The following is a 25937-nucleotide window of genomic DNA, read 5'->3' as shown; positions in this document are numbered from 1 at the left end:
ATCAACCAAAAGGGCTCTTTAGAACACTGTCTGCTTCACTCAAGTATCTGCTCAAGTGTGTATTCCTCATGAATTTTTCCTGATCAATCCTTTCTCTGCACCCATGGACCAGGAACACCTCTATATTCCAGGATTGTCACCTCTCACCACCCTCCCACTCAACTCTCTCACCAGCCAGGGGGGCTCCCTGTGTGCACAGATGCAACAGCCACACTCCTACCTCAGGTGTCTCACATGGTTGTTCCTCTGCTTGGAATTCTTGCCTACAGATATCCACTTGGCTGAATCCCCACTTCCCACCACCTAACATCCTCTATATCCCATCTGTCTACCTATTTATTCACTTTAGAATATAAATTCTACAGGGCAGAGATCTTTATTTGTTATACTTTTGTATCCAAGTACCCAGAATAGTAACCCCCACATACTAGGGGTTCTACATATTTGTCCCAAAAAAATGAATGAGTGAAAGACTCTCCTTTCCCTCATCTGTAAAATGAGGGCCTGTTTGCTGGACCATGAGGTTGCTCACAACTCAAATACTGCAAGACTCTAAATATAGATCAACCACACACCTGCCACCATCAGCTCCAAATTGGCCTCTTCATAGAAGTTTCCTTTCCTGAATAAGCAGGTATATAGTCCATTGTCAAAAGCCTGGACCTTGTGGATACGCATGGCAGCCTCCCCCTGAGTGAGGAAGTCTTTTACCAGTGAGGTCCGCCCTGCGTACTGGGCCAATTGCTCCTCTCTCTGCTCCTGCTGGTTTTGATAGATGAACGCTGCTTCTGAGAACTTAGAGCGGAACCACCGTAGCTCCATGTTCTCCATATCCATGGCCGGGGACAAATGACACGGCAGCATGACATCCCCACCCAGCATGGCCACAATGGGGTCTGAGGGGCCAATCACCACGAACTCCTCTGTGGACACAGAATAGGAGTGAGAGAGTGGGAGAGACATAGGGTGGGGGCAGGGATCACACACTATCAGGTGGGAGCCCAGGCAGGCAAGGGTAAGTGTCAGGTGAGAGGCCCTGACCTGAGGGACTCAGCTGTGAACACTCTGAATCAGGGCAAGAGCCTCTTACCACAACTCTGAGACCAGAAATGACGTCAAAGAGACTCCCTTAGCAGCCTATGCTCCTGGGTCCAGGCCCTTCCATGAAGGACTCTAACTCAATGGTTCTAACCTTCCACAAGCATCACAATCACCAGGAAGGCTTGTGAAACACAGATTGCTGGGCTTTACCCTCAGAACTTCTGGTTCAGTAGGTCTGGGGTAGGACCCAGAATGTGCACTTCTGAGGAGATGGTGGGGATGCTGGTATTGATGTGCCAGGGACCACACTCTAAAAACCATAGTTCTAACCTGGCTCTAGACTGAAAACTGACCAAAGAGCACACCTGTGGCATAGGTGGGATCCCTATGTTCATTTGGCCACACTCAGGAACTTCCCCATACCTGCTCCTTAGTCTATTATTTGTCCCCATTTCTTTGTCTTCTGTTTAATTCCATGTGCACTAAAAACTAGAGCCCATGGCTACTTCCATTAAGACCTACCCTCACTCACAGGACACAAATCACTACCTGTTACAAAGGTAGGTTCACTTCACTGCCACCACCACTCCTCACAGGCCTTGGTCTTTTGATACCTACGGCTATGTCATGACACAATACTTCTACAGAAAGAGTCCTGTTGGACTTCTGAAGAGTGAATTCTTACCTCTGTGCTACTCAACCTTGGCTGAGTCACCATATGTCTTTCAGGGGGGATGACAGTGACTATCTCTCCCAGACCACATGTGTGTGACTCTTTTAACTTGTAAGCAAAACCAAATCCCTCCTCTGCTGAAAGCCCTGCAATGCCTCTCAGGTTCCCCACGTGACCCACAAGCCCAATAATGATGACCCCCAGTGATCTCTGACCCCCGATTCCTGCTTCTCTCCCTCTTGATCATTTGGCTCCAGCCAACACTTGCTTCCTTAGCTACTTGAACACAGGATATTACCAGCTTTGCTCTGGCTGCTCCCCACTGTGGAGACACTCTTTCCATAGGATCCAGACAGGCCAGTACCCCACCTCCTCCCTGTCTTTTTTCCCATCTCACTGCCTACACTAGCCACCTTAGGAAACACTAGCAGTTGAAGGATCACCAGAATCTCTCTAGTCAGGGCCTCCACCAATAGCCATCTGTCCTGATGGAGACATCAGCAAGGCTCCCGGAGACTCTCACCCACCTGAGGGAGGGGAGACACAGGCAGGGGGAGGGCACACACTCACCTGCAGACCCCGCAAAGGGCAACTGGAAGAGGAGAAGCAGGGAGGGGAGATGGGAGAGCAAAGAGTGCCTGCAGCGATCCTCCATTTCCTCAGAACTGGGGAGACACAGGAAGGAGGCAGGTGAACACCTAAAGAGACGAGGCAGGGCCAGCCCACAGCTCTGGGCCTCAGAGCAGACACAGGGCTCAGGGCTGGCAACAGTTCCCAGCAGAAGCAGAGCCTTTCCTACTGCTCATTATGCTCATGGGGTGGGGACCCCCACAACCCTGATAACATAAAGCCTTCCCATCCTCGTGGAAAGCTTTCATAGCCTGCTCTGCCCACAGGACCAAAGCCTTCCCTCCTCAGCACAGGGGCCTCCTCCATTAGTCACAGGCCACCACAGAGGCCCAGGGACACAGGGCCCAGACTGAGGGCTCCCCAGGAAGGACACACCAACTCCTGTGTGCTGTTCTGCTGCCCTCTAATTATGACCAGGGATTCACTGAGAAGCATGGCATCAGATTGCATCCTCCTCCAGGACACTGTGGCTCCCAGCACACGTACCCTGTCCTGGGGTCCTGTGTTTGCTGAGTTCACCTGAATTTCACCTCCTGCCTCCCCCAGCCCTTTGCTGCTATGGACCAAGGACCTGGCCTTCTACACAGCCAGTGCTCAGTCAATTCCCCACCAAAAGTTAATTCTCATCTTCTCATTGTTATCCAGCACCACCACCCTCAGTGCCACCATATTCTCAGTCTCCTCCTCACAGCCAGCTTCTCCCAGTTTTCCTCTTCTTGGCCACAGATGTCTTCAGAACCCACTCACCTGCTTGAAAACCTGGAACTTCCAGAGCATCTCTAATTCAGTACTGTGAGATCAGAGCAGACCCCAAATCTACTCTCAGAGTTTGCACCTGCAGTTCACTGCTTGAGCCCTAAACCCTGCTTCCAGATCCAACACTGGTGCCACATGTTCCTCTTATCTGAAAGGCAGGTGGTTCCCAGGAGAGTAGAGAAGCAGAACCTGGCACAGGTTGCAGGGGTCTGTCTCAAAACAGAGACCTGGGGCACTGGGCACCCCCAGACAGAAGAATCCACCCAGCTCTGCCTCCTTTCACCATTTGAAAGTGAAAGCGTGCACAAAAAGTCATCTCAGCGGACTCTGCCCTGCACTCTGGATGGTGACCTTGGTAATCAGGAAGGAAATAACATGATCAAAGCCACAGAAACAGGGCAGGAACAGGTATATCAATTATCCTGCAGGGGGACACACAGGCACAGACTTAGCAACCATTTGTTGAACAACTGCTCCTCTCCAGGTTGGCTAGTTTCTAGACCAGAAGCAGGAGTGTGTGACACAGACAAGACTCATATCTAGCCCTTTGCTTGGAGCTCTCTGGACTGGTTGTTCACCAGCAAAAATATTCTATGTCAGTTAGTGAATCCTATCTGGCAAGAGTGTTTGAAAAGCCACCAGTGTAGCTGCTTCGCTTTTCTTCACCGGGAAATGAATCAGGTACTCCCCACAGCCTGGCCACAGAGGGGTTAACACTGGGTATCAGGATCTTCCAGGACCAGCTCCAGGACATGGGGCCTGCCCCTGCTGAGTGGACAGTGCCCTGTGGCTTGTTAGTACTTTACCGTCACATGTGGTCTGGGTACATCATTCATCCCCCTCCCTGCCAGGCCACACTTTGCTCTAGGAAAGGTGGATTCTATGGTCTCTGAAGGAAAATCATGGAGCACTATGGCCTTCTCTCCAGCCCCTTCTTTCCTGGTTCCCCATCTCGTAACAAATCCCTGGGTTCACCCAGTTATCTGACAGAAAGTGGAGCGTCATTCCACTACACACTCCACTTTCCAACCCAGTCTACTTCCAATGTACCAGAAAGTTCAAGACTCCTCAAATCTATATCCATGGCCAGCTCCTAGCTCCACACTCAAGGATGGTATCCCTGCTGCTCCATGGGTGTCCCTTGACCACCTCCAGCCTTACCCTCTCAACTTCATTTTCCTTCCAAGATCATGATCCTCTAACAACAACTTACATCAACTCTCCTCATCCCTTCCAGGGATCCCCCAGCTAAACCTCTAGTCTGTGGCTCCCAGGCCCTGACTTCCTTCCAACCTCATTCCATTGTTCCTAGTTCTCCCTCACTGGCCTGGGTGAGTTGCTCCAGTTCATGGAGCTTTCCCAGCCTTGGGTCTTCTCACAAGTCACTGAATGTTCCTTCTCTCTCTCTCTCTCTCTCTCTCTCTCTCTCTCTCTCTCTCTCAACCCCCAAACTCCTCACCCTTCTAGTCTCACTTGAAATGACCTTCCTCAGAGGGGCCTTCGCCAACATGCTCAGCCTCATATGTGCCCCATACACATGCTTGCTGGGTTTGAGTGGCACCCTGTTCTCCACAGCCCTGACATGAGTTCTTCTGTGGAATGTCTGTGGCATCCACAAAGGGAGGCACTATGTGCCCTATTCACGTATCCAACATGTAGCAAACACTCAAGAAACTTTGCTGGAGCTCATTTGCAGAGGAGTCACTTCAGCAGCACATTGGCTATTCAGCCCTGTCCAAATTGGAAAAACATTTCAGTCCTCTGAGAAACACGAAGACTATTAACTGTGACCTAAATCTGTCACCCCCTGTGTGGCTACAACTCCACATCTTCTCTCTTTTTTTCTTCCTACCTCATCACTGAACATCACCAGGACAGAAACTCAGACTCAACCACCTTCATTTGCTCTGCTCCCTCAAGCCTGCCCAGTACTTGAGTGTTCATGTGTGAAGTGACTGGTGTTAAGACACTAGTTTGGGCTAAAACTTCCCTGGCCCCACTGCTGCCAGCCTGCTGTCATTATTATCTTCCTTCTATAGGTGAGGAAATCAGATTTCTCAGATCCACAACCACATACCCAGCGAAGTCTCTCCCAGCCTATGGTCACTCTTGATAGTTCTGAATGATCTGCTATCATTTTCATGAAGCAAGGGCTGATGGACCCATTGATGCATAGGAGTGATTGAGTTCTGCCTGGATGTCTGGTCTGAGATATTAAAACTCTAGGCAGGGGTGCCTGGGTGACTCAGTCCATTAAGCTTCTGACTCAACTCAGGTCATGATCTCAGGGTCCTGGGATCAAGCTCCCTGTGGGACTCCTCACTGGGCACTGAGTCTCTTATTCCTCCTCTCCATCTACCTGTCCCTGTATGTCCCTCCTTCCATGCTCGCTCTCTCTCTCTGTCTCTCTCAAATAAGTAAACAAATAAAATGTTTTCAAATTTAAAAATTAAATAAAAAATAAAACTGTGGGCAAACCCTGGACATCTGGATATACCTGAACACATCCCATGCTGTCATCCCCATAGGTCCATTTCTGCTAATATTCACTTAGACATGGGAATATTGGAAAAATCCACCTTAATTGAAAATTAGCAAATGAACAAGGACCAATATTAGGCTCCAGGCCCACCCCCGCTGTCCCCGCTTTTCCCTGCCCAATGGGGAGACTCCTCAAGGCTTGAGAAACATTAGGGGAATTTTGTGAAAAGTCAGAGGGAAGAAAACCAAATTTTATTGAGTACCTACTAACTGCCAGGGACTGGGCTACACAAGCCATACTTATGACACTTCATTCTCACACATGCAGACAGAGAAGGCAGACAAGAGCTCTGCCATCCACTAATCTTTCATCCAGGAACTTCCTAGAGGAGGCAGGGCTGGAGCTACAGGGACACTGACCCCCACACCCCAGTCCTCAAGCCCAGCCCAGCCCTCAGCTCCAACACACACAACTCAGGGTGAAAGAGGAGCAGGAAGGGGACCTTAGACTCAGCAAAGGCCCAGGATGATATGACCAGAAAGCTTATCTCCCCTGAATGCAACCCTTGGATCCCATGATGGGGGGGGGGGGGGGGAGGAATGACAAAGCACAGGGAAGGTTTTCCTGAAGGACACTGGATGGACACCTGGAGACACTACAGGAAGGTCACCAAACACCAAACACCAACGTCACTGCCCTCCCCCAGCTCATCAGGCTGTCTGTCAGGATATTTATCGACAGACACTGTTCCCTGGCCACAAATGATTTTTCTTGCTCAAAATATAAATTTCCCTGATGCTAATCAGGTTAATATTATACTTTCTACTCTAACAGCCATGTATTACCTCTTATCGTTAGTTGCTAGAGTGCTTCTGAAAGAGTTTCACATGAATACTTAAGCCATAAACAACGGCTAATATAAAAATAATTATAATTTTAGGGGCACCTGGGTGGCTCAGTCAGTTAAGTGTCCGACTCTTAATTTCGGTGCAGGTCAAAATATATCAGGGTCCTGGGATTGAGGCCCACATTGACTCTCTGGATCAGGGCGAAATATGCTTGAGATTCTCTCTCTACCTCTCCTTCTGCCCACACACACACACACACACACACATTCATACGCAGTTGTCGCTCACTCTCTAAAATAAATAAATATATTTTTTTAAATTGCCATTTTAAAATGTGACATTTGAAAAAACAAAAAAAGGGATCCCTGGGTGGCACAGCGGTTTAGCACCTGCCTTTGGCCCAGGGTGCAATCCTGGAGACCCGGGATCGAATCCCACGTCGGGCTCCCGGTGCATGGAGCCTGCTTCTCCCTCTGCCTGTGTCTCTGCCTCTCTCTCTCTCTCTCTCTCTCTGTGTGTGTGTGTGACTGTCATTAATAAATTAAAAAAATAAAATGTGACATTTGGTGGAAAGGATTAAGCCCCATTTTTAGAAATTTAAAATCTGAATTTATTTTGACACCATTATAATAAAGGTTCATGGTCCATCTTCTATGACAAGGAAAAGTTTTAAGAAGCATTTTCTGCTTGTTTGCTATCTGGAAAAAAATGAAAATAACAGGAAACACACACACACATACGCACATGCACATACACACACTCAAGGTGATAGTTTCTGTGTGGACTTTAAAATTTTTCCTTCCTCCTCTAATCAGCTGACCCTGGCTGGTGGGCTGAGCTCTGCCCTGAGAGCTGCCGAGGACAAACCACGTGCTCCGTGGGGATGATCACTGTCCTCTGAATCTGCACATCTATCCTTCTGGAGAGCACAGCCCCTCCCAGCAGAGGCTGTCATCTCATAACTGAAATATCCAGTCAAATGTGCCTCAGAAAATTCCTCGGCCTTACACACTCTCAGGAATGGAGCCTGGCCAGGCCCACCCAAAGGTCAGCTGCAAAGCCCACCTGACCAGAGGCACCTGTCCCAGCACCCTGTGATTGTACAAGCCATGCTACTTCCAAAGTCTGAGATTCCAGGGGACATGAGGAGGCGTCACTGCCACCAAAGCTCTGAGTTCTATGAAAGCAAAAGAGTGAGATCAGGAAGAAAGATACTCTTATATAGAAATTTTAATAAATTTGATTACACTCATCAATTAGTAAAAGATAAAAAAGAAATTAAAAGGTAAGGAGGCTGAATGGAAGATGGTGTAAGAATGGAAAGTGCAGGAAAAAAAGAATGGAAAGAATAGGAAGGACTAAGGGAGGGAAGGAATGAAGAAAAGGAAGAAGTAGCTCCTCCTTGCTTTCAGCCCTGATATATCTGGGGACAAGACACCTGAATGGACATCGGTCTGCCCAGAGTGTCTCAAGCCAGTTCCCCAGTCCCTGTGATGTCAGTGAATGATTTGCAGGGAGCAAGTGCATGTACTGTCACCTGGGCGACTGGCTAAGTGACCCGGGAAAAACTTACTCTCCCAATCCCATGCAGGTCAGGCCCATCTGTGGTCAAGGGTAAAGCAGACAAGTCCTGGTGGGAGGATGTGAGTGCCAAGTTATGAGGAAGGGGCTGGAGGCCTGGCATTTTGGCCTCTGACCATGAAAGAATAAGAGGAGAGAGGCCTGGGGCAGAAAAGGCAGGAGAGGCCCTGACCAACCCTGAAAGGCTGATTCTAACAGTCTCCAGGGTGCCCCACACCCTGTTCCTCCATGTCAAGGAGACTTGTCTCCTCAGACTTGCCTCCTGAGCTGTATGCTGAAATCCTGAGGCCAGGCCCCTGCTCTCTGCTGACCTTCACCAAATACTCAGGCCCACCATTTACCAAGGGCCACTTCACTCTAAACATGGGGTACATTATTTCAGTAAATGATTTACAAAATCCTCAGAGGAAAGCCTTTCCTCATCTTAAAGTTGACAGACAGAAGCTGAACAAGAGAAGGGCACCTGCCCAGGGTCATATGGTGGTGTGGCCAAACCCTACAGGAGCCAGGTCCACCCCAGAGCTCAGCCAGGCTCTAATGAGATGGCACCAAACTGGGGGCATGGGCCCAGAAATCCTCTCTAGAGCCGCGGGTCTGACCACCCTGAAGCAGCAGCCTGGGAGGCTACCACTAGGGAGTGCTGTGAGGGGACAGTCACCCTGAGGCCCTGCAGGGTCTCCCCGGTTCTATTGGCCTCTGCCGCCCCTGCCTGGCTGGCGCGCACAGCTCTGAAGGAGGGCTTCCCTGGGGGAGGTCAGAGGGAGGGAATGCGTTGTGCAGACAAGGATTCTAGAAATGTGGATGGAGCACAGGAAACCAGACCCAAAAGACCGCCCTCTACAGGATTCCTGACTAGAGGACATGCAAAACCAACCTCTGCTGGCAGAAGTCAGATGAGGGATTCCCGGCACTGAGGGCGTAGTTAGGACAGGAAGGGACATCAAAGGGGGGGGAGGAGGGGGCTTGATTCATATACTTGTCCACTCACTGAAGTTCACTTATTCGTTTTATTTACTTTAATTAAATATTATTCATTTTTAAGAACAAAACAATTTCCACAGGAAAGTGCTTCTGCATCCAACCAAGTCCCTAGGCACTGTGCTAGGGATCCCACGTGCTCCCCGTGCTCCCCGTGCTCCCCGTTCTCACCTTTCCCTTGAAGTCTGATAGGGTGAGGATGACCCCTTCACAGGCACCCACCCACACACAGACACACACACACACCACTGTACCCTGTCTTTGCAAAAGGCCCACACTGCCAGACCTTGGCTCTGCCATTTCCCCCAAACCAAAAGCTGTCTTCTTTCCCTGCCCCCTCCCCTTTCACCACTCACTGTGCCCCTAGTGAAAGGTTATAGGACGTAACCTCTACACTCACTTGTTCAGGGCATTTACTGACAGCCTGCTGCATGCATCTGGGCAAGACAAAGAAAGTCTCTCACCCCGGACAGTCTCACAGCCTGGGACCTGACAGGACACATGGTGAAGAGGAGAAAACCCAAAGTGATGTGAGCAAAAAGCACAGACCCTCAGATACACTGAAGGTGAGATACACTGAAGGGAGGCCTGGGCAGAGCTGCTGGAGAAGTGCCCCCGGTTTCCAGCATCAGCTCCCCTGGGGAAACTGCACATTCCCTGGAACAAAGCTGGAAATGGTTGGTCCAAGCCTGACATTTCTGAGAGGATGTCTTCCTTGCTTTGGAGACGCTGATTCAGAGCCAAAACCAGAGGTTCAGGTAGAGGGAGGAGGTAAAGGCTGAACCTGAGAAGGTGGGCGAAGGAAATGAAGCAGAGGATTCGGCCCCACAGACTGTGGTGAGAAAGTGAACACTTCAAGGGAGGAGAGAGTGTCCCCCACCTCATGGACACTCAGTCCTTCTCCAACCCACCTGAGGGCCAGAGTGACAAGAAGAGAAGTGGAGGGACCCTCGGAGGGAGAAGAATTCCCTGGAATTCAGTCACAGAGTTAGAAAGAAGGGGTGATTCATCAGAGGGGGGGAGGGCAACAGCAGGGGCTTCTGAGGCAAGGGGAGCCTTTGTCCCCTTCCCAGCCATGAAGGGATGGAAAGGAGGGGCCCAGACTGGGTAGGGTGTGCAGGGAGGGGGAATACCCCACCTACACTCCTTCTACCAAAGCCTCCCTCTAGTGCCTCCCACTGGCCAAACTCAGCAAGAAGCTACAAGCTGGTCCCCTGTGCCCTCCCTTCCCTACCTGTGATCAATCCATAAAGGTCAGTCTCCCCAGGTAGAGAGCAGGGCAGGGAAGAGGGGGGGCAGACAGGGAGTAACACAACAAAGGACAAAGGGACCCAGGGGGAGAAGATAATAGGAGGACCCCCAACCCTGATCCATCTCTACCACAAGCACCTTCCCAGCTCACCCAACTATTGCTTCTGCCAGATGACAACCCTCCCCTCAACAAAGATGAGGACACCAGTGACAACCTAGTGACAAGCTCATTGAATGGGGAATCCCAGTGCACGTATAGGTGGGAGAGGTAGGAGGCCCACCAAGAGGCTCTGGAGTGGACAAAACACAGCTTTCAATGCCTCCAGGCCCAAAGCCATAGCCCAGACCATCCTGTGGGGCCAGTGGAGCCCCTGCCACCACTTCTCCTCCACTCCCTGAGCTGAACCTCCCAGGAACAGGCGACCTCCTCAGCTGGGAAGGTTGGGGTCTCCCAGCAGGCAATAAAACAGCCCTGAGGTCTGTGTTCTATATAGGTTTACACCCAGGAGCCTTCCCCAGGGACAGCCCCCATCGCTTCTGCCACCACTGAGACCAAGACCACTCCCGTTAGTTCACACTCAAGAGGTAGATATTGTTAGGGAACTTTGCATAGGAAATACAAAAGGGAACAAATGCAATAAGGAAGCAGAGAAGCAGGGTTTTCCCAATGTGAGGTTCTCAGAAAACCAGTGACAGCCCAGGAACCAAGCACCATACCTATGATCACCCTCAGGCTAGCCAGAACCACCTCCTCTCCCCAAATCTCTCCCCCCAGTGAGCTCTGGGCTGTTCCCCATGTCCCTGTTTCACCCTGCAGGTGTCTCTCCATCTCCTCAGGACTTTCTGTCCCACCTGCCTGCTCTGGGAAGCCCAGAGCCTCAGCCCCTGATCCCAGCTCCCCCTTAGCCACCTTGCCCTTCTGCTCCCACCTACACTGTTCTCCTGCACCACCCTTGCCCTCACTGCCACCCACACAGACTAGCTCCTATGGGCAAGACCCATCCTCCATTTCCATTGACCAAGACTCCAAGCCTTTTCCTGCCAGTCAGTTCTGCTCAGTCCTTCCTCAAACTACTCACTGCCATCAGGTGTCAGAGAGACCAAAAGCAGCATGGGAAACTTTGAGTTCACACCACAGGGTTCAAGTTGCCCACCGACCCTGCTCATCTTTTCCCACTCTATCCCCTCTACCTCTAAATTGATACCTTCTCTTTGGCTAAAAGCGCAGGCGGACAGAAGGAGTGGGTCCCAGTAATTGTGATTGGCTGTCCCTTCTCAAGGCAACCTGGCTCTCCCTGGCCCTGGGCTTTCCCATTTGCTTCCCTCATTGCAGGGTAAGGGTCCTGTCCTGCCCTGGAACTGCACCCAGCACATGTACACAGCTCCTCTTTCAGAGTGCCAGGCATGGCCACTGGCTTCTGAAGAGGTCTGCTGGGCACGAGCCACACCTGCACCTCCCAGGAGACTGGGGTCAGCCTGCTCCTCCCCCCCAAAGCCAATAGTTGGGACACCTTTAGTGGAGAGGAGCCAGTGCCCACACATAAGGGAGGCCTTTCCCCCAGGGAGCAGGTGACAAGTCACATTCACCAAAGGTTATGCTAGAGGAAAGGAGGGAAGAGAGAAGCCTTCCAGAACCTTCCTAAGGGCCTCCCCATTTCTTCAGTCCCCCATGTCACAGAAGGGAGAGCCTTGAAGCCTCAACTGCACCCAAGGAGCTCCTGGGCCCAGAGGAGCAGAATCCAGAGGCCTCTGCCCACATCCACCCCAGAGCACTCCATTGCAGGGAGGAATCAAGAGTTTGGAATTATGGTGGCCTGGGTGGCTCAGTTGGTTAAGTGTCTGCCCTCAATTCAGATCGAGAGTCCTGGGACCTCAGAGTCCTGGGATCAAGCCCCACATTGGGCTCCCTGGTCAGTGGGGAGCCTGCTTCTCCCTCTCCTCTGCTGTTCTCCCTGCTTATACTCGTGTGTGTGTGTGTGTGTGTGTAATAAATTTTTTTTTAATTTTTTTAAGATTTTATTTATTTACTCATGGAAGACACACAGAGATAGAGAGAGGCAGAGACACAGGCAGAGGGAGAAGCAGGCTCCATGCAGAAGCCTGACATGGGACTTGATCCCGGGTCTCTAGGATCACACCCCGGGCCCAAGGCAGCACTAAACCGCTGAGCCACCCAGACTGCCCAATCAAAATGTTTTTTAAAAAAAGAGTTTGGAGTTAGACTGTTTTTTTAAAAAAGAGTTTCTGTTGACTTTCCTATTAGACATCTTGGTGGGAAATGGAAGACACAGTTGAACATGTGGGTCTTGAGCCCAAGGAAAGCTCTGGGCTGGAAACATCCATTGTGTGGCAACAGGACCATTGATGGTGGTCAGAGCTATGGGGATGGAGAACAGCTGGCTTCTCCCAGAGATTCCACTTGGGGTGTTCACACCACGTCCCTTTACATGCACAGTTCTACTTGTTAATAACTGTCTGGATCTCCCCCCTACATTGGGAAACTCGAGGGCACAGCATGGGAGGCCAAAGATTCTTCAGTGCAGACATAACTGCACAACACCTAAAGCTGGATCAGGTCCAGAGAACCGATGAGGAAGGTAGACCATGGCTGGGCAGCCCTTGCCCCGTGACTATGGCAGGCTGGGGCCCAGGACCCAAGAGAGTCATTCCCAGGCTTGCCATCAACACAGGCCGTGGACCAGGGAATTTACTTCCTGTCCCAAACACTTAGGGAGGGTGGGTTGTGAGTAACCCAGAGCAGCTCAGGCAGATGGCCAGCTGCTGGCCTCACCACCACTGGCTGTCTTCACTGCACTCTGACCTCCCTAACCCTAAACCATGTATCTTGGGACCTTCTGCATCATCACTGAGTCTGCCTCCCCTCCAAATCCATCCCTAAATAGCCTTCTGACCAGGCCCTAAAGCCCCATCCAAGTAGTTGCTGCTCCCACCCCAGCATCACTCTCCATCTCTACTACCTCCCTAACTCTGCCCCTCCCCATCCTACCTTCAGCCTTCCCACCCCCCTACTCACCCCCACCCCTCCACCCCTGCCCACCCAGACACTTCCCCTTCCCACTCCAAATCCCCCACCACACTCCAGGCCACTGCCTAAGGGCTTCATCCTACCACTGAAAAAGCCCTACCCTTCCCCTGAAAACATATTCAATAGTTCTCTCTCCTTAGCAAGGGTTCAGTAAACTTTGGCAAGAAGAAGAAAAATAGGAGAAAATATACAGAATCACAAACCCTTTGAGTCCTTGGGGCTTAGGACTTGTAGACATTTACTAAAGGTGGAGCAGTTGTCTTGCTTCTATTACTTCTCTTGTCCATCGTTCTTGCACATAAAAATTTTTGGACTTAAATTTCCTTAATATTTTAATTATTTTGCTCCTCATATTAGGGCCCAGTATGAGCTTGTCTCGTCAGGAAAAGATAAATAACTCATTGTGCTGTCTTCAACTTTGGCCTGTTTATGAAATAGTTTCCAAACTTAAAATGAAGGATTTTGGGCGGAACTGGGTGGCTTGTTCACTCATCTCAGATCGTGATGTGTCATGAGTTCAAGCCCTCCACTGGGCTCCATTCTGGGTGTGGAGCCTACTTAAAAAAAAAAAAGAAAAAAAAATTGAGGACTTTCTGAATCAGTCCATGATCATATGTGTCAGTAAAAATTATAGTCTATTTTCAGGGCTTAATTGTCAATCTTTCTGGGAAAGGGATAATCCATGATGCTGCACCTCCCACAGCTCCAGGATAGGGTTTTCTAGAACAGTGTCTAACACTAGCCAAGTACTTGTGTGTCTCCCTGTCCATCTCCCTTATTCCTCATCCAGCACCCACTCACTGCCTCACACCAGCCCCCAAAATCCCCAGCCAAGGTCTGAGAGCCCAGGGCCAGTTGTGTGCAGGTGAAGGGAGGCAGGCACAGCTCACTGACCTAGGAATAACACATTTTATGTTGTGGCAGGAGCTGCTCTCAGCGCCTCCAGGATCCCGGCCCTGGAGAGCAGTCATTTCCCAGCCCATCTCCTCCTCCCAGATCAGGCTTTCCAGAAGGAACTACTGTGGGCTCTCACATCCTGAAAGGATGTCAGGATCATCAGAGTCAGCTTCAGAGCCACTGTCCAAAATCCATAAGGGCCTTTATCTACATGAGCACAGAACAATCACTCCATGTGATGAATTCCCCAGAATATCCAAGAACCAAGAACCCCATAATAGTCATGAGGGAGAGGACCAGGGCAGCTGGGAAATGGATGTGGGGACAGCAGTCCCTACAAGGAAGGCAAAACCCCAGGACCCAGGAAATGGGAAAACTTCTCTGAAGCAGGAAGGAGGTCATTTAGGAAATACCGAATGAATTTTAAGTATCCCACCCTGTGCTCAACACATCCTGTCTTTGAGAATCACTCTCTCTCCTGCCTTCCCCTGTCACAATTTTTCCTTTTCCCAGACTTCCAACCCCTTTGACCCTGGTAGTAAGAGATTGTGCCCCATTTCAACAATATCCCACTCAAATTTCATGATCCATTGTTATAATTACCTTGCACACTCAACTCCCATTTTCCTCATTCTCTCCACCATAGCTGCATGGAAAAAGCCAAGCTCTGCCTAAATCCAACTTCCCACCTAATCCATGCCTGCATCCAAGCAGAAGTGATTGGATAAAAATATGCAGACATGTTTATAGAATATTTATAATCACAAACTTCAAGTTAGCCGATAGAAGGACCCAGCATTTTCCTGGTTACTCACTCACAAAATTTCAAGGCAATTATTTCACATTTTCTTCTTAATTATGCACCCTCCCTCCTCTTCATTTTTAACTGATAACCCACTCCTCCACTTGAGCACTCAACCCCAGCCCCTCCCACCTATTCAAGGACATCCCTCCAGCAACCCTCCCTCTTCTGTAATGCTGCCATTCCCTCTGCAGATCACACCCATGCAAGCTAACATGGTATAAGATACTTATTTTTAAAAATAAATGAGTAATACTCTTCTCTAGCACCCAAACTGAGATTACTTAGTAGCATTTCCACTAAAAAGAACCATATGTAAAAGATGACCCTGATGGCAAGGAGGCCATCAGAGACACTAAGATCATGTCAGCTTGAGGCTCACATTGGCCAAATATGTACAAACTGAGCATCAGTAAAAGGATTCAATGCAAGAGATTAAAATACATTAAAATGTATTTATTCATAGTTACACTAAAAAATTCACGGGTCACTTTTGGAAGATGCTAGAGAATGAACTCATTATTCTGAAAACTAGAAAATAAACAGTAAAGAAAGGTATTAATCTGCCTTTCCTAAATAAATTGTACCAAAATAGTAAATGAGGCATAGCTTCTTTGTATAAATGAAATAAAAAAGACAGAATGATAGAAAAAGAATATCACCATTCACAACCCCTAGTAAAATAATGGGTCTAGACAATGCTCATCAATGGCTGCCAACTAGAATCATATGCCTCTTGATGCATATAATTACAGCACAACACTACCTACGAGATAGCCTTGCCAAAAAAATAAATTCTGAATGATGTCAGATCTTTAAGGATAACTATCAGTTTACATGGGGGTAAAAAGTGGAGGGGGTGGGCATGGCAAATGACACAGGAATACAATTAGCAAATTTATGAATATAGTAAATTCTGGGACGCCTGGGTGGCTCAGCGGTTATGCGCTTGCCTTCTGCCCAGGGCATGATCCTGAAGTCCCGGATCAAGTCCCACATCGGGCTCCCTGCATGGAGCCTCCTTCTCTCTCTGCCTATGTCTCTGCCTCTCTCTCTCTTTGTCTGTCATGAATAAATAAATAAAATCTTTAAAAAAAAATAATATAGTAAATCCTATAGGAAACAAGCCATTTCTTTAACAAATAAATGACCAGAAAAATCCTGAGGGGTTAAAAGACACTTAAGCTCTCAGTCTAGCCATGAAAAAAACACCAAACAATTTCAAAAGAAGGGAATTCAACAAAATACCTGACCAAAAATTGTTGAGACCACCAAAAACAAGAAAAGTTTAAGAAACTGTCACAGCCAAGAAGGGCTCAAGGATACATGACAAATACGTGTAATGTGGCATCTTGGATAGGATTCTGGCACAGTTAAAGAACATTAGGTAAAAATTGGCTTAGTGATTCCAAAGACATTGTGGACTTTAATGGTAGTTTATCAATATCAATTCATTAATTAGAATAAGGTATTATATTCACATAAAATGTTAGTATTAGGGAGACATCTGGGTGGCTCAGTCCAGTAAGCATCCATGTCTTGATTTCAGCTCAGATCATGATCCAGAGTTATGAGATCGAGCCCCATATCAGGCTCTACACTGAGGCTGGAGCCTGCTTGGGATTCTCTCTCTCTCTCTCTCTCTCTCTCTCTGCCTCTCTTCTCCCCCAGTCCCACCACCACCACTCGCTTGCACATTCTTTCTCTCTCCCTAAAAAAAAAAAGAAAGAAAGAAAAAATGCTAGTAATAGGAAATACCAGTGCAGTGGACATGGGAACATTCTACACTATCTTCTCAATTTTTCTGTGAAACTAAAACTGTTCTAAAAAATAAAGTTCAACAAAAAAATAAAATAAAATAAAATAAAAATAAATAAAGTTTATTTTTAAAAAGAGAGAGAAATAAAACATATCAACCAAGTACAATAGTGAATCTGGATTTGATCCTGGTTCAAACAAATTAATTACACATGTTATGTATTGACAATTTGGGAAATCTGAACATTGGCTGCATATTTGAGGATATTAAAGATATTGTGAATATTTAGAATAATAATGATACTGTGGTTATATTTTGAAGAGTCCTTCTGTTTTAGAGATAATGAAATATTTATAATAGAAATAATATGATGCCTAGTATTTGTTCTAAAATAATCTAGGAAAAAAAATAAAAAATAAAATAAAATAATCTAGGGTGAGGGTGGGACTAAAGAGAGTGGTTCTCAGTTTATTATACTATCTCAATGATACTGCTTCTCGGTCTTTTGGCTAAGATCAAGTGTAGTATACTATCTGGATGATGGGGACATGGGGATTTTCCACTTATGCACATATTTGAAATTTTCTGTAATGATAATTTTAAAAAATAATTCCCTTGACCCTTCTTGCTATCTATCCTTTCCCTGCAACTCTTAACAGCAAATTTCTTTTTATTTCATTTTATTTGAATTCAATTAATTAACATATAATGTATTATTAGTTTCAGAGGTAGAGTTTAGTGAATCATCAGTTGTATATAACACCCAGTGCCCATTCCATCAAGTGTCCTCTTTAATGCCCTTTATCCAGTTACCCCATCCCACCACTCACTTTCCCTCCAGCAACTCTCAGTTTGTTTCCTAGAGTTAAGAATCTCTTACAGTTTGTTTTCCTCTCTGATTTCGTCTCATTTTCTTTTTCCCTCCTTTCCCCTATGATACTCTGTTTTGTTTCTTAAATGCCACATATGAGTGAGATCATATGATAATTATCTTTCTCTGACTGACTTATTTCACTTAGCATAATACCCACTAGTTCCAACTATGTCATTGCAAATGGCAAGATTTCTTTTTTGATGGCTGAGTAATATTCCATTGTATTATACACCACATCTTCTTTATCCATTCATCTGTCGATGGACATCTGAGCTCTTTCTGTATTTTGGCTATTGTAAACATTGCTGCTATAAACATTGGGGTACAAGTGCCTTTTCAGATCCCTACATTTTTAACAGCAAAGTTCTTTAATAAAGGATACAATAGAAAATATCTCTACTTCCTCTCCTCTCACTCTCTTTTGAAACAGATATATGAAGGCATAATTTATATATTATAAAATTCACCCATTTTAAGTGTATAGATCAATGACTTTAGTATATTTATAGTTATTAATATAGTTTATATTATATATATCATATACCTAACCTAATTTTATTTTTTTAAGATTTTATTTATTTATTCATGAGAGACACACACAAGAGAGAGAGAGAGAGAGAGAGAGAGACTGAGGCAGAGACACAGGCAGAGGGAGAAGTAGGCTCCATGCAGGGAGCCTGATGTGGGACTTGATCCTGGGTCTCCAGGATCATGCCCTGGGCTGAAGGCGGTGCTAAACCGCTGAGCCACCCGGGATGCCCATCTAACCTAATTTTAGAACATTTCCATCACTCCACAAAGAAATGTCATGCTCATTTGTATTTATGACCCATGCCAACCCATAGCCTTAGGCAACAGTTTTCTGACCTAGTTTTGCCTTCTGAACATTTCATATAAATGGATGCATACAATTTATGGCCTCTTGAGTCTGGTTTATTTTACTTAACATAAAGTTTTTGTTTTATTTTATTTTGTTTTTTGTTGTTTTTTTGTTTTTTGTTTTTTGTTTTTACTTAACAAAGTTTTCAGGTTCATTCATATTAGAGCATGCATCAGTGTTTCATTAATTTTTTGCTGAAGGGATCCCTGGGTGGTGCAGCGGTTTGGCGCCTGCCTTTGGCCCAGGGCGCGATCCTGGAGACCCGGGATCGAATCCCACGTCGGGCTCCCGGTGCATGGAGCCTGCTTCTCCCTCTGCCTGTGTCTCTGCCTCTCTCTCTCTCTGTGTGACTATCATAAATAAAAATAAAAATTTAAATAAATAAATAAATAAATAAATAATTTTTTGCTGAATAGTATCCTGTGGTATGGATATAAACATTTTGTTTATCTATTCACTAATTCATGAATATTTGGATTGTTTCCCCTTTATAGTATTGTGAATAATACTTCTATGAGCATTCATGGTGCAAGTGTTTGTGTGGATATACGCTTTCATTTTTCTTGGGTAGATACCTAGAAGTGGAATCACTGGTCAATATAGTGAGCATTTTAAGGACTTGTCAGGCTGGCTTCCAGTTGTAGGACAAGATGGAGGAGATACACTTCTGGTTCCTCCTAGTAAGTGCAGCTAAAACCCTGGAGATTATTTATAAAACAAACATAAGAAGACTCTGAAAGATGGAGAGAAGGCAGACTGCCTAGGAATCTCAAGATCTAAATAACAACATAAGTTCCCTAGGTTTTCCTTTTGCCCCTCATATACATGTGACTGGGCACTAGAAAAGCCAGAACCAGGAAACTCTAAAAGATACATGCACATACACTCAGGCCAAAAAGTCTCTACCCAAAGAACCAAGAAAGGGACAGCCCAGCTAGACAATAAAACTTTTATTTTTTTTTTAATTTTTATTTATTTATGATAGTCACAGAGAGAGAGAGAGAGAAAGAGAGAGGCAGAGGGAGAAGCAGGCTCCATGCACCGGGAGCCCAATGTGGGATTCGATCCCGGGTCTCCAGGACCGCGCCCTGGGCCAAAGGCAGGCGCCAAACCGCTGCGCCATCCAGGGATCCCCGACAATAAAACTTTTAGACAGTAACTGCTATACTCCAGCCCAAATATCACAGGGGGGGAAAAACTTGCCAGCAAAGGCTAAGTGAGGAGTCTAGACACTCACTTTTACCCACAAGGTGCCCCTCCCGATTGCTGGCATGGTGTCAGAGGCCAAGTGGGAAGCTGGGACTTCCAGCCCTGCCTGGTGCTAACAAATCACCTTCCATCACAATATTACTGGAAACCAAATGGGAACAATAAAAAAGGTGCTTCACACTCCCAGTCAGTGTGTGTCGGCAGAAGCTTAGTGGGGAGCCTGAATGCCCAACCCCACATAGCAGTATTAACATGGCCCCCACAAGTGTCAACAGAAGCCAAGTGAGGACCCTGGACTTCTCCCCCCATCTGACAGCAGTGAGGCGTCACCATCTTTCCCCTATGAGCACAGTTCAGAGTATATGGTTAAAATAGATTTAAATAAAATTATAACATGATACCCAGGATGCAATTTAAAAATCTCTTGTCATAGCAAGATCAGGAAAATCTCAAATTAAATAAGAAAAGACAATCAACACTCAAGATGGCCAAGATGACAGAATTATCTGATACATATGTAAAGCAGGCAAGTATTTTTTTTTTTAAGATTTTATTTATTTATTCATGATAGTCACACAGAGAGAGAGAGAGAGAGAGGCAGAGACACAGGCAGCGGGAGAAGCAGGCTCCATGCAGGGAGCCTGACGTGGGATTTGATCCAGAGTCTCCAGGATCACGCCCTGGGCCAAAGGCAGGCGCCAAACCGCTGCGCCACCCAGGGATCCCAAAGCAAGTATTTTAAAGTAAAAATGTTAAATGCCTCAAAAAAGAATTATGAACTCTATTGAAACAAATGAAGAAATAAACAGTCTCAGCAAATGAAGAAGAGAAGCAAAAGAAGGGAGGAAGAGAAAAAGAAAAACCAAATAGAAATTTTCAACTTAAAAATACCATCATCAAAATTTAAAACTCTGTGGATGGGCTTACCAGAAGAAACAGCAGAGGGAAGATTCCGTGACCTTAAAGATAGGAAAAATAGAAATTACTCAATCTTCACAACAAATAGAAAATAGACCTTAGGGATCCCTGGGTGGCTCAGCGGTTTGGCGCCTGCCTTTGGCCCTGGGGCGCGATCCTGGGGTCCTGGGATCGAGTTCTGCGTCGGGCTCCCCGCATGGGCCTGCTTCTCCCTCCTCCTGTGTCTCTGCCTCTCTGTCTCTCTCTCTCTCTCTCTGTGTCTCTCATGAAAAAATAAATAAAATCTTAAAAAAAAATAGACCATAAAAAATGAACAGAGGTTGAGAGATGTACAGAACTATAACAAAAAATCTTTCATGTTATCAAAGACCCAGAAGGAGAGGAGAAAAAGCCATGGCAGGAAAAGATATCCAAAGAAATAATGGCTGAGAAATTCCCAAATTTGGCAAAAGATACAGACCTATGAGAAGCAGGGTGAATCCCAAAGAGCGTATTTCCATGTTTATTGGTCACTGGTACATGTTTAGTGAAATGCCTATGGAAATATTTTGCTCATTTTCTAATTCTCATGAATGAGTTATGAGTTCTTTACATATTCTGGATACAAGTCCCTTATCTGATATAATTTGCAAATATTTGCTCCCATTCTGTCACTTGTCTTTTCATTTTTCTTGAGGTGTTCTTCAGAGCACAAACATTTTTAATTTTGATAAAATCCATATTACCAAAATTTTATTTTGTTGCTTGCATATTTGGTGTCATATGTTAAACCACTGTCCAATCCAAGATCATAATATTTACTCTTGAAATTTCTCCTAAAAGTTTTTTTTTGGGGGGGGGGGTTTCTTCTAATAGATTTATAGTTTAGGCTCTTATGTTTAAGTCTAAGATTAATTTTAAGTGAAGTTTTGTGTATTATGTGAGATAAGTGTCCAAATTCATTCTTTTGCACATGAAGAACCAATTGTTCCAGTACTATTTGTTGAAAAGACTTTTCTGAATTGTCTCAGCACCTTTGTTGAAAATCAATTGACCATAAATTAATTCTTTTGCATTGGCTTTATGTCTAAACTTAGGCCAATACCAAATTGCCTTGATTACCCTAGCTTTGCAGTAACTTTTGAAATTGGGAAATGTAAATCTTCCACCTTGTTCTTCTTCAAAAATCATTGTGTCTATTCTAAGTCCTCATATTTCCCCACGAATGTTAAGAGGCCTTTTAAGTTTAGGGAGCAAGCCATACAGATACCTGGGAAAGAAAGCAGTCCAGGCAGTGGGGAAGAACAAGTACAAAGGCTGTAAGGTGTGAATGTGCCTGTTGAAAGAACATTTAGGAGGCCAATGTGGCACAGTGGGCAGAAGAAGTAATAATAGGAGATGAGGTCAGAGAGGTAAACAAGGCAGGACAGGGAGGAGGCCAATACATAAGGCCTTGCCTGCCCGGTAAGAAATTTAGCTTTACTCTGAGTAAGTGCAGAAGTAATTGGGGAGTTTTGAGCAGAGCAGTGACATGGTCTGACTCGTATTTTAACAACTCACTGTGGCCACTGCATAGACAAATTGCCAAGGGAGCAATGACAGCAGCAAGGAAGAAGTTAGGAGATGCAAGAGATGATGGTAGCTTGGGCTAGAATGTTAACAGTGTGGATGAAAAGAAATGAGAAGTGGTCAGAAGGTAACCAAATAGGTTTTAAGACAGATTGGATGTAGAGTATAAGAGAGAGGAGTCAGTAATGTCTCCAAGGATTTGGGCCTGAACAACTGAAAGAATAGGATGCAAAGCCCAAGTCCATTGGGAGGGAGAAGTTTTGGAGAGGCAGATCACCTCAGTTCTGGACATGATCAGTTTGAGGTACTCATGAGTCACTGGAAGTACACATTTAGAGTTCAAGGGGGTGGTCTAATCTAGAAACACAAATTTGGGAGTTATCAACAAAAAGGATATTCACAGGTGATGCTTAAATCTGGCCGGAGCATGAGACTGGATGAGACTACCTAGGGACAGGTAACAAATAGAAAAGGTCCAGAGATTGCACCATGGACACTATAGTGGTAAGAAATTCGGGAGGTAAGAAGTCATCTGCTGGGAAGCAAAGGGAGGTCTGAGAGAGCAAAAGGGTCTCCAAGTCTCCTAAACTATATATTCGCAAGTAATCTCTCAGGGTGGGACTCCTGTGTATTTATTTCTATCTTCTCTGTGTTTGGTCACATTATCAAGGCCCAGCTCAGAGATGGGTCCTCTTAAGGTCAAAAGTCCACAGGACTTAAGTGCGAATGATTGGCAAGCTTATCCTCCTATATACAATGTTAAAAAAAAGTCAGTTGAGTAAAACAAACTTCTATATGATGGGATATTGTAAAGAATGAGGTCATTTTATACCAGAAAGAATTTTCTGTATCTCCTGGGATGGAGAAACAAGCTATTAGGGAAGCATTGATCCTCTTTTGGACCATAAGACCCCGGAGGCCAGGGAGAGTGTCTGGGATCCAAACACAGCTCATAACACCTGAGCAGGTATATAAGGCCTTCCTTAGGGAGAAGGTATAAGAAGTGGGCTGTGTACCTTGCTGAACACTGTCTAAAAACCCAGCTTCTCCCCAATCATGCCCCTGGCTCCGCTTCCACCCATCCACTCCTTCCCTGTCTCCATTACATTTTCTTTTCTCTCAACCTGTAGCTAGTGCCCCCCACCACCTCCTTTTCAACAAAAAGAGTAGGGTCAGGAACATGGAAGAAATAGAGAATTTTGTTTTTTTCCACTCAGGTCTTCATAGTATCATGATAAGCCTAGTCTCCCTTCCTATTTTCCTTCCCCTTCTCACCAAACCTCACCCCCACCCACTCATCAGCAAACCAGAAGGTGGCAAAAGCAGGGACATTTCACACTAGGTTTCTTCTGCCCAGGACTCCAACCCCACAGTTGCCACCAATTAAGAAAGGTGATAGGAAACTGACAATGACATACACAGGACAGAAACACAGACAGGCAACTGAAGAAGAATAAACAAGAATAGCCACTAAACAGCTGAAAATAATGTTAGCCCTACAACAAAACACAATTTAAAACAACAAGGGGAGCCTAGGTGGCTCAGTTTGTTAAGGGTCTGCCTTTGGCTCAGGTCAAGATCCCAGGGTCCTGGGATCGAGTTCCATGTTGGGTTCCCTACTCAAGAGGGAGTCTGCTTCTCCCGCTCCTTCCCATTCATATTCTCTCTCTCTCTCTCTCTCTCTCTCTCTTTCTCTTAAAATCAAATCTGGAAAAAATAAAATTAAAAAAAGTAATAAAACAAGGCACTATTTCACCCATCAAAGCAGTAAGTATTCAGATCCCCAGGGCTGGCTAGAGTAAGGACATGCACAGATACTACCACCCCAGTGCAGTCTTGTTTGCTTTTTGGAGAGTGGCTCAGCAACACTTAGATACCAAAAGCTTTTAAAATAACTCTATCCTTTAACCCTTTGAGTCAGTGATTTCACTTCTAGGAATTCAGGCTAAGGAAATAACCTAGACAACCACGCAAATATGCATGTTCGAGAATCTTCATTGCAGCATAGCTTATAGTATTTTTAAGGTTTGAGATCCACCTTAATGCCCCCACAATGGGAAACTGGTTTCAATGAACTAGGGTTCACCAAACAGTGGGGCACTGGTCAACCACTAAGAATGATGCTAGTCCGTGTGTCTTCTGGTGTGCTGCATTGAGAAGGACACTATAAGGGAAAGGAGGGAAAATGAGTGGGAAAAATTAGAGAGGGTGACAAAACATGAGAGGCTCCTAACTCTGGGGAACGAACAAGGGGTAGTGGAAGGGGAGGTGAACAGGGATGGGGTAACTGGGTGATGGGCACTGAGTGGGGCACTTGATGGGATGAGCACTGGGAGTCATAATATATGTTGGCAAATCGAACTTCAAAAAATAATAATAATAAAGATTGACTATATCTGTACGATGAATTGTGTACCCTATCTGCATTTTTAAAATGCAGACCCAAGGATTCTATTCTAAATTTAATACCAAAATTAAAGGCTATGACATTAGCATCCAATGTAGTAAAATTCCTTAATACTAAACTTCTTGAGACGCCTGGGTGGCTCAGCAGTTGACTGACTGCCTTTGGCTCAGGTCATGATCCCAGGATCCAGGATCAAGTCTCACATCAAGCTGCCTGTGAGGAGCCTGCTCCTCCCTCTGCCTATGTCTCTGCCTCTCTCTCTGTGTCTCATGAATAAATCAATAAAATCTTAAAAAAAAAAAAACACTATACTTCTTGATTATGAATTGCATCATGTCCAAAATGACTGAAAAACTTCAAATGGTAAAACAATATTAGGTATAAAAATGAGTTGGGCAGCCCGGGTGGCTCAGCGGTTTAGTGCCGCCTTCAGCCCAGGGCCTGATCCTGGAGACCTGGGATGGAGTCCCATGTCGGGCTCCCTGCATGGAGCCTGCTTCTCCCCCTGCCTGTGTCTCTGCCTCTCTGGGTGTGTGTGTCTCTCATGAATAAATAAATAAAATCTTTTTAAAAAAATAACATAAATAAATAAAAATAAATCTACAATATTGATGAAGCATGCAGTTAGAAGAATTCTAGTGTTATTTATGCATAAAATTAATAAGGATTTTGTAAAACCATGAGTACAACTATTTTTCTAGTTAGTAATTTCCTTTATTTACATTATTACCCATCAGAGGAAATATGTTGTTTGTTCTTTTCCTTATATTTCATGTTTAATTAATTTACTGTATTTAAAAATAAAAATTATTATACCTTTTAAAAAAAGAGAGAAGGACACAGCCTTACTTTGGTGGTAATTCCTGGCCCAAAGTACGTAAACTGAAGAAACATTAGACATACCTAAATTTAGGAATAATCTACAAAAAAGCTGATCTGCATTCCTCAAAAAATGTTAATATAATGAAAGGTAAAGTCAGTCTAAGGAACTGTGCCCATAGTAAAGGATGATGAAAAGATATGAAAACTAAATGCAAGGCATGATCCTGAACCAAGAAAAAAAAAAATATTATAAAGGACATTGTGAGGCAATTGGCAAATTTGGTAGATTATAGTATTGCATCAAGTTTCCTGATTTTGGTAGTTGTACTGTGGTAATGTTAAACATGTTCTTGTTCTTTAGATATTCACATCCATGTGTTTATAAGTAAATTATAAGTAAAAGAATATCCTGTGTACTGCTTACTCTCAAATGGTTCAGAAAAAAAAAAAAACACTGTATGTAGAGAAATAAATGATAAAGCAAATGTGATCATGATGCCTATTGGTGATTCTGAATGAAAACTACCCTGGAATT

The 25937-nt window shown here is 45.4% G+C and overlaps 1 protein-coding gene across 6 annotated transcripts in view; it reads right to left on the bottom strand.

Annotated features, from left to right (window-relative positions):
* The window catches only part of LOC481727 (butyrophilin-like protein 1), a 59359-nt gene that overhangs the window by 11582 nt on the left and 21840 nt on the right, over positions 1-25937 (bottom strand). For 2 of the 6 annotated variants that reach the window (XM_038553646.1, XM_038553650.1), the window contains exons 1-2: positions 3092-3455; positions 2285-2379 (exon numbers count right to left, since the gene is read on the bottom strand). In XM_038553646.1, the coding sequence (XP_038409574.1) occupies positions 2285-2369 (85 nt within the window). In that variant the 5' untranslated portion in view covers positions 2370-2379; positions 3092-3455. Of the gene's footprint in view, positions 1-575; positions 924-2284; positions 2380-3091; positions 3456-20634; positions 20661-25937 lie in introns of those variants that run through there. The other 4 variants (XM_038553645.1, XM_038553644.1, XM_038553647.1 and 1 more) reach the window with 4 other exon arrangements.

This window comes from Canis lupus, chromosome 12 (genome assembly GCF_011100685.1).
Source record: "Canis lupus familiaris isolate Mischka breed German Shepherd chromosome 12, alternate assembly UU_Cfam_GSD_1.0, whole genome shotgun sequence".
In the NCBI taxonomy this organism is placed as follows: domain Eukaryota; kingdom Metazoa; phylum Chordata; class Mammalia; order Carnivora; family Canidae; genus Canis; species Canis lupus.
The sequence above is the reverse complement of the archived record's forward strand: the minus strand, read 5'-3'. Positions and strand labels throughout refer to the sequence as shown.